A 9,623-nucleotide genomic window follows, 5' to 3' on the forward strand; every position below is an offset into this window, starting at 1 on the left:
CGTGTTTTCCCTGTTGTTTCCTATTGTGAGCTGGAAGCTCAAACTCAGAACTGCCAGGCTAAGCCTGAAGCTAAGTGCTTAGCTTCACATGAACTCTGCTGATCTTCAGTCTCCAGTCCCAGTCATGTCTCCAGTGAACCAGCCCCTGATCCATTCCAGTCCCTGTGCTTATACCTTGTGTGTCTGAACTTTATTAAACATTTGAACTTTTACCCAGTTTCTCCGTGTGTGTTTCTGCATCTTGGGCTAGCACTAATACCCATCATGACAATCCATCCATCCATCCATCCATCCATCCATCCTTGGCTCGAATGAATGGCTTAATTATCTATTCCATTCACCTGTCCAACTGTGCCCGGTTTGTAATCACTGCTCATCTGCTCCACCTGCTCCTGCCTCTATTTAAGGCATTGCATCCAGTCATCATGGCAGATTATTCTTTTTTTCTCTATCCAGTGAGGAGGTTGTTTTTGGTGTTTCTGATTTCCTTATCCTGACCTGTTCTGCCACTTATCCACTTAGCCTGCCTGTCCCTGTCTGTCTTTGGACTCCTGGACCTCTGAGCCTGCCTGTTCCTGCTGTGATCTGCTTGCCTGACCTGGCTTCACTCCTGCATGTTCTTCAGGGCTGCAGCATCTAGGACACTCTGGGCAGTGCCCATCACATCTTGTTGGCAGAAACCGGCTAGATCCTACCTCGTTCTCTGGCTATGGACTGAAATATTAAACCAGGTTAGTGACTAATGCATTCGTATTCATTCTCCGTCAGATTATCCTGGTCACTAACCTGTGTTACTCTCCTGCAGAGATTACTGCCCTAGACGCTCTAGCCACTGCATAATTACAAGATCTTATCTTGTAATTATGAGAACAAAGCTTGTAATTATGAGAAAAGATCTTGTAATTACCAGATCTTGTGTATATATTTCGTTATGATTAATGGCTCAAGTAATTTCCATGGATGAATGTATGGAAACGTCTTAAACATGTTTTTCACTTCATTAACAAAGTACTCAGCTCTAACCCTGGGATTACTACTATTGGAGTTAGCATGCATCCATATCACCATACGCGAGAATCCGTTAACAGCTCCATTAAAACAGATTCTGTATGGTTTTAGTTTTTCATATGAATCGACATGCTGCATGAAGTTGGGACCTTTTTATTTTAAATGTTTCTTAAGCCTCAGCTGTACTCCTTGATGTTCTAGGATTTTGAGAAGGTACTGGCAATTTGGGACACCACCAAGCCAGCTGGAATACATTTCAGATTAATTAATTTATAACCATGAAACATCCCATGCTGGTTTAATTGCTCCTACAGGAACAGTGCAACTTTCAGCAAGTCAGAGTAGAGTGGGCTTTTTCTCCTAAATAATTCTAAGGACCTACTGCTCAATGCTGACAAAATAACTAATTCCATCCACATTGAGGAAACTCAGTATTTCCCAGTGTTGCATACCTAAAAGGACATTAAAGCATATAAATCCGACAACCCACTCATTGTTCACGTTTCATGTAGAGTAGCTCGGCAATGAATGACCTTCCTGATCTCCTAAATATAACATATTATCTTCGAATTATGAGATCTCATCTCGTAATTATGAGATAAGTTTTCATAATGTGGAGATCAGGTTCTGATAATTACAAGATTGGTATCTCGTAATTATGAGATATTATCTTGTAATTATAAGGTAAGCTGTCAGATTTTTTTTTCCTTTGGTAAATGCAATACGTTTCTGTACTAGTCTGTAAATATCTTAAATATTTATTTATCTTCATAATTCATCATATTTGCTGTTACTATTAATGTTTTTGTTGTTTTATTATTGCAGTTATTATTATCAGGATTACACTTATTTTAAAGTTGTCCCATCAGATAAAATTTTCAGTCAATACAAATCTTTAATTTGTCAGGAGAACTTAATTGGGTCAAGTTATGTCTGGATATTGATTTTTAATTTATAATTGTGTTCTCATAATAGAACATTACACTATATCTCGGGCTGTATCACCACAGCTCTTTGCTGGCACCATCCGTATGTTTGACTATAACCTCATGGTTTCGAAGGGGTGTGAAGTCAGGTGCAATAAAAAAAAAAAAAAAAAAAAAAAAAACTTTATATAATACATCTAACAAAAGCATTCTGTTACATAAATGAATAAGTAAAAAATATTAACCTGTTAATTATCTCATCACTCCCCATCCCCGGATTCCTCTCTCTGCCTCTCCATCACTTTTTTAAAGTTTTTCTTAAAAAAACAAAAAAAAAAAAAAGAACCCAAAGAGACTAAGAGCATAAGCAGGTAAAAATAAAAAGGAGATGAAAGCTTCTCCTCTTCACATTTATATTATGATATTTCTTCTATTTGTAGAATAGAATAATATATCCCTTTATTGTCCCACAATGGGGAAATTGTGGTGTTACAGCAGCAAAAGGCTATAGTAGAAGTAGTCACACAATGTGCACCTTAGAAAAGTGTATAAAAATAATACATAGTAAAATAAAACAAAAAAGCAATGTACTGTACAGTATTTTTACGATATACATACTCTGTAACTGGAGAATAAAAAATCTATAACAGCTGCCATTTTTGCAGTAATGTGTATGTGAAAAATAGCAGCAACCCCAGAGATGTACAAAAAAATGACAGCAGCATGTTATTTAACTGACTAAGTTGCACTGTGCAAAAATCAGCATGAATGTAACAACGTATTGAGGTTGTTGGGAACATTGGTGGTTATAGAGTCTTACAGCTGTTGGGAGGAGGGATCTGTGATAACACCCCCTGGTGCATTCAGGGTGCAGCAGTCTGTCACTGAGGGAGTTTTTCAGTTCAGCAACAGCTTCATGCATGGGGTGGGAAACATTATCCAAGAGAAATGTTAATTTAGTTATGATCCTTTTGTTTCCCACCTCCTGCACTGAGATCAGAGGGCATCCAATCACAGAGCTGGCCTTCCTGATCAGCTTATCCAGCCGCTTTCTCTCAGCTACAGATAAGCCACTGCTCTAACAGACACTTCCATAGAAGATGGCTGATGCTACAACAGAGTCATAGAAGATCTTTAGGATCGCCTACTGCATTCCAAAATGCTTCAATCTTCTCAGCAGGAACAGTCTGCTCTGACCTTTCTTATACAGAGCCTCAGTGTTGTGAGTCCAGTCCAGTTTGTTATTCAAATAAACATCTAGGTACTTATAAGACTCCACTATCTCAATGTCAGTGGGGTGGATCTTCTTCTGCGAAAGTCCACCATTAGCTTCTTGGTTTTTCCTGCGTTAATCAAAAGGTGGTTCTGCTGGCACCAGTCCACAAAGTCCTGGGTCCACCGTCTCTACTCCGAGTTGTAACTGAAATATCAAGTTTTATTGTGTAATAAATGTACTGCAAAATAAATCATGTCTCTATCTGAGTATTCAAATTGTCCAAACACATTTACAGGTGTTAAAACTTCTGAGCACAAATACATCTAATTCTAATCAGGATATTTGTCTATTAGCTGAAATCTGACTTCGACTTTTTCTTTGAAGGAAAATTCCAGGTTTCACTGAGCTTTGGCGCAGGCCCAAACACGCACCAGATACTAGATGAGAACAGAATTAGGCCTCTGTCTTGACTAATTTTCCTTCTGATTGACCACATAAATAATTGAACATGCCCCTGCAACTAATAAAACAGATATGCACAATAATTTAAACCTTTAGTTCTACACGTGTTTAACATGTTCTATGCTGTAGCTTATCAGTTTCTACAGTAATAACATTGGCAGGTAAAACAAGTACAATTTAATGTCTGCCCTTTGTGATCAATACTAACATGGCAGGGCATTAATCTCAGGTTAATAAGTTTGACTATTTTGTTCAGGTGGAGCTCATCAACACTTTGTTAATGAAAAGCAGCATTGTGCATCTCTGTCCACAGCACAGTGGTCCTGTCATTACTCCACCCTGAGAGGAGCGCTGGAAGGGAAATTAACTTCTCTTTGTACTCAGGGCACAGCTGGTCTCATAATGTTGCCATAACACACAAGAACAAACCTGTTCAAATGTTCTGCACAGTGTTTTAATCACATATTTTTAGGGTGATGAATAAATGAAGGCATTAGAACATTTAATTCTACTTAATTAGGATAAAACTATGCATGGTTATATCACCAGTTCAGGTCAGGGTCCCATTATTCAGTCTGACCGTCCCTCCATAGAACTTGTACATGTTTAGGATGAGGAAAGGGCTGCGGACATCTCTGCTAACCGCACAAATCCAAACGTTTAGACTTTTACCTTTGGGTCAGCACATAAAATTAATATTTGCACACAAACATTACAATATGTGTAATAGTGCAATATTTTTGCCATGCAGCACATTGAAAGATCTGAGAGCTTTCTACTTTAACCAACAATGAAGTTCTAGGTTGTGCAGAGGCATTAATGTGTGGCTAGCTGTGCTGGGATGTTGTTATTCCCCCTGTTAAAGCTGTGTTTCAGAAATCATCAGAAACCATCTGAAAGGTGACTAATATTCATATTTTGGACCACCCTGCAAGTTCTTGTTAGGTTTCTGTTTTTCTTTTGAGTATCCAGTTTTGCTTTTCTCCTTGTTTCCTAGTTTTTATGGTTTAATTCTTAGTTTATTGTGTTCTTTAGTTGTTTTTTTTTTTGTTTTTTTTCTCAGTTACTGTCCTAGTCTTGGTTCTGTTATGTTTTCTTTTGAGTGTTTAGTTTTACTTTTCTCCATGTTTTATAGTCCTAGTGGTTTAATTATTATTTTGTTGTGTTCTCTAGTTATTTCCAGTCTTCCAGGTTTTTTCATTTGTTGCCCTCTGCTGCCCTCTTGTGTTCTCCTTTCTCCCTAGCTCCTGTTTTGTTTCTGCTCTGTCCTCACTGGTTCCCAATCTTCTCATTAGCCATCTCTTTGTCTCAGTCTCCTTTAAAAACCCTCTCTTTTCAGTTCCTCTTTGCTGGGTCCTCGTCTAACCTCGTCTGTCTTCCTCCAACTCGTCTCTCTGAGCCTTCCTCCTGGTTACAGTTCTTCCCCTGATGAGTTTTCTTGTTTGTTTTTTTTTTATCTTTGAATTTTGGACTCCTGGTTTCTTGTTTTGTTTTTTGAACTTTGTTTTCATTTTTGGGATTTTGGATTTTTGGTTGCCTGTTTGTTTGGACTTTGTTTTTTCAGCAATTCATCATTAAATCAACCTTCTATTCACCACCTCTGCCTTCCTGCCTCTGCTTTGGGTCAGCTATCCTAAACCAAATCTTGACATTTTTTCTAAATAAAATCCATACATTACTTCTTGAAAAGGATTGCAAGGACGTTTTACAAAAATGGACATCAGTAAAGGACAGTGGAGTCTTTGTTTAGAATTCTGAAGCTCAATTTACAATCTGGTTATAATCCAGCTGCTAATCTGGGAATTCTTCTAATGTTTAGACCACTTTAAAGGACGATTAGGATAACCATAAGGGCTCTTTACTGAAGGGTGGCCCAAAGAAGATGAAAAGATTAGTCCTGCTGTATTTTTGAAATATAAAATGAAAATTATATAAAAAAATCTGAAATTATATAAAGCAGTAAAATAAATCATCTTCATGTTCTCCCTCATTTTTCAGCAGTAATCAGTGAAACAAAGCATGTATATATCAGCTGGGTGTTGTCTGAAACGTAGCATGATTGCAAGTTTATTATTTTGTTGTGTATCATTTTTAGTTTTCAAGAAAAAATCAACCAGGAATAATCCAGCATTTAATGAGCCTATTGTGTGTCTGTAAATAACACAGAGGCCAAACAACTAAGCCAGAATACACACAGAGACAGAGCTGAGAATGTCAGTCATCAGAGGAGTAACATCAGCTAAACGTTAGTAGATGTTCAGAAGGATATTTACAATAAATAACTGTCTTTGTTAGTTAAAATTGTTATTTTTTAGATAACAATAACTACTAACTAACAACATAAAAATAATATGACCTGTTAAAGTTATAGTGAAACCTAATAGGGATATATTTTCACAGTCCTAAACCTGTTTTCTATGCATGTGTACATAGATACATCTGTTTTATGTTTTAAATAAGCTGTTATTATTTTGATAGGATGTAAATGTAAAGTTTAAAGTTAATGTATATTTAACTTTTTCACGTTCTGATCATTTTCCTTTGTAGTCATTTTACAATAAAAATTACATTATTGTAAAATGACTACAAAGTAATTTTACATACATAAAAATTACAACTTTAATCTCAGAATTCTGACAGATAACAAACATGTTAGCATCAAGCCATAACCATGTCTGTTTTAGAGACTAGCTCTCTTGTTTTAATGACCTTCTATTCCTCTTTTAATGCGGGGACCCCTTGGGCATTTAAAAAGTTGCCTAAATCCGTCATTTTCCTCCAATGTGTCACTGGCCCACTCAAACAACTCACATCTTTGTCAGTGAAGCTGAGTGGTCTCGCATCCCTTCCTTCATGGTGCCCGTCTCATTAAGATCCAAAATTCTGAGATTAAAGTCAGAATTCTGAGAAAAAAGTCAGAATTCTGAGATTAAAGTCAGAATTCTGAGAAAAAAGTCAGAATTCTGAGTAAAAAATCAGAATTCTGAGATTACAGTCAGAATTCTGATTTTTTTTTCACATACTAAACTGAAATAAAATTTTAAAATCAGTTTACTTTTTTCTTTTTTTCAGTGGCCCTAATAACCCTCTTCCGTATATGGGAATCATTTACTCCCATCGGGAAAAAAAACAATACTGCTTTATTTCCTGGACCTGCAGCTTGGGGAGGAGTGGGCGTGGCTTCAAGGTGAACTCTGGTCATTAGGAGCGAAAGAGGTGGAGTGAAGCGTCTGCCTTTAAAGCATAAGTAGGAAATCTGACTGAACTGCTAAACAATTAAAAACAAGACAGTCTGTGACAGCGAACCGAGAGATGGGAAGCGGTCTAACAGCGTCCATATCCGATGGTTATCATCTCACCTGGCTGGTGTCCTAATTAAAGTCCTGACTGGTTCCAGTTGTGTTTGGGGGCCAGAAAATGAAAAGTTTTTTGCTTTGCTGCGTTTTAATCGTGGCGGCGCTGCAGCGGAGCTTCAGCCAGACGACACATTTACCTGAAACAGGTGAGTTAAGACCAAAGATTAAAAACCAAAGGTGGGGAAAAAAAACAAAACAATTCCATGTAAACAGCACGCTGATGAAATTTTCACATAAAATAAATGTCTGACCTGCTTAAAACGTGCTTATTTAGAAGGCAAAGCCACCCAGCAGGCAAAGAATAAATACATCCAACCAACGGAGGGGTTTTGATCAGATCACATGTGTTAGAATCAGAGTCCAAATAGGAGAACAGTCATGTTCCAAAAACATAAATCTGCGTTTATATTAGGTTTGTCTGTCAGATTAAAGCTGGCTTTTATAAAATAACAATCTTCAACTAATTTTTATTTATTATTATTTAATTTTAGACCACATATCTGTATTCAGTTTTTAGTAGGGTCTTGTAAGTTTCTATTCAAGAGATTCATTTTTATTTACTATATTTGGAAAAATTATTACATTTAATATTAATAAAGGCATGAATAAATATTCAAAGTGTAATTACTATCTGCAATGCGTCACACCTAAAGTATTAACAGGGGGCTTAACTCTCTACACAATTTTTTTTTCTATGTACCTTTGTCAAATAGCAGTTTTTGGTTGTGATGTATGACAAAAAAAAATATGACACTGATGGTGTATGCATACTTTTGCAATGCAATTAGTTTATTTATTTATCTGTAGAACATAAAAAAAAGAATATGCCTGAAAAAATAAAGACAACCCTGAGTTGTTCTTTTGTTGTGTGGGACCTTTATGCCAGAAATCTAAACAAGTCAGAGTTGAAAATTGGTTGAAAGCATGTCTGATCATCTCAGTGAAATATTTCCCAGGTTCCAAATGAGCAGTGAACCATTGCAGTGAGCTTTGCATGTGATGCTGGTTAAAGATCTGGTTTGGACAGGTTTTTATTTTAGTTTTTTTTGGATGATGCTCATACTTCCAGTGTGATGTTTGTGATAAACGTGGATGGCAGCTTCTGGTTTAGTACAATGGCTTGAAGTAACAAGGTATTACAGACTTTCTTTGTTTTTTAATCGAGAGTCAAATGTTGATTGCGTCTTAGTTACTGTTAATTCCCATAATATGGTCCCACTGAAGATATGAAAGTGTTCCATCTAACCTATACATAAAACCAGTGCAGCATTGCTTTTTTCCCATTAAACTTTGAGTTCAGGCCTGCATGGTGGCACAGTTTGTAGCACTGTTGCAGCAAGAAGGTCCCGGGTTCTTTCTGCATGGAGTTTGCATGTTCTCAGTGTGATTGCGTGGGTTCTCTCCGTGGACCCTGACTTCCTCCCACAGTCCAAAAACATGACTTTTAGGTTAATTGGCTTCTCTAAATTCTACTTACATGTTTGTGTGTGCATGGCTGTGTGGCTTTATGGTGACCGGTCCAGGGTTTACCCTGCCTGTCGTCCATATACCCCATTTATACTACCCTTGAAAAACCTATCCATGCCGAGACCGGTCCGAGCTCGATCAGTTAACCAGGCCAAACTTGGTTCTGACGACCGTTTACACATCACGCTATCTCAGTTCCTCGACTCCTTGCCTCCTAGTGACGATCTGCGGTATTACTGCCAGTACTGAAGGAGGAAATCAAGCAGTTGGTGGTGGTAATGCACCAAAAGTTGTTTGCCAACCGCCATAAAGCACAAGAAGAAGAAGAAGAAGGAGAAGGAGGAGGAGGAGGATGAGGAGGAGGGAGGAGGGAGGAGGGAGGAGGAGGAGAATCAAGCAAATCAAAATGGCTGCGACCGTCACATTCAGAAAGTTATGTTAACGGCCTCAATCTCGGCGTCATCCCAGGTCGCACCACCGTCTTTTGAAGCCATTATTTTAAATGTTGCATGGAGAAGATTTAGATTGTTGTTTATAGTTGTTCTTCTGTTTTGTGGTGGTTGGCAAGCAACTTCCGGAGGGGCATTGCCGCCAACTACTGGAATGGAGTGTGAATCGGGATGTGCAGCCAGACTGAGATGACGCGTTCTGCTCATGTGCTCTTGTTATCAGAGAACCGAGCCAGAGAAAAACCGAGCCGAGCCTACCTCTGGAATTGGTCTGCAGTTCGCTCGGTTCGGTTGTGTCTTGCTCAGTTCAGTTCAGTTTGCTTTCCATTTACACACGATAAGTTATCTCAGTTACTGAGCTCGGACCGGTCTCGGCATGGTTTTTCAAGGGTAGTGTAAATGGGGTATTAGACTACCGGAGATGGACGCGGCCACACTGAGACCCTGATGGATGGAATTTGAGTTGGCAATGCCATGCCAACAGGGGTTTTTGGGGTGGGACATGTAGAAATGATGACGGTCAGAAAGGCCTTGTCGGGGTTACAAACAAGGCTATGCTGCACAACTCACCTGTTGATACCGCAATTGACTCAATTTTAGCTTAAGTAGCGACAATTTAATTTTTGTTTAAAAACAAAAACAAAGAAAAGGAGCAAAGAAAAGCACTTTGTGCATTTGTAGATGGGAAATATGTCTTTACTTTCATATATATATATATATATATATATATATACCGTAT

At 38.1% G+C, this 9,623-nt stretch overlaps 1 protein-coding gene across 1 annotated transcript in view; it reads left to right on the plus strand.

Moving 5' to 3' along the window:
* Window positions 1-6,861: 6,861 nt before the first annotated feature.
* Window positions 6,862-9,623, plus strand: part of vwa1 (von Willebrand factor A domain containing 1) — a 9,473-nt gene continuing 6,711 nt past the window's right edge. The window contains exon 1 of the mRNA XM_015376070.1: window positions 6,862-7,114. Within this exon, the coding sequence (XP_015231556.1) occupies window positions 7,030-7,114 (85 nt within the window). The 5' untranslated portion in view covers window positions 6,862-7,029. The remainder of the gene's footprint in view (window positions 7,115-9,623) is intronic.

The sequence above is a fragment of the Cyprinodon variegatus genome, unplaced genomic scaffold, assembly GCF_000732505.1.
Source record: "Cyprinodon variegatus isolate N-32 unplaced genomic scaffold, C_variegatus-1.0 Scaffold129, whole genome shotgun sequence".
Taxonomy (NCBI): domain Eukaryota; kingdom Metazoa; phylum Chordata; class Actinopteri; order Cyprinodontiformes; family Cyprinodontidae; genus Cyprinodon; species Cyprinodon variegatus.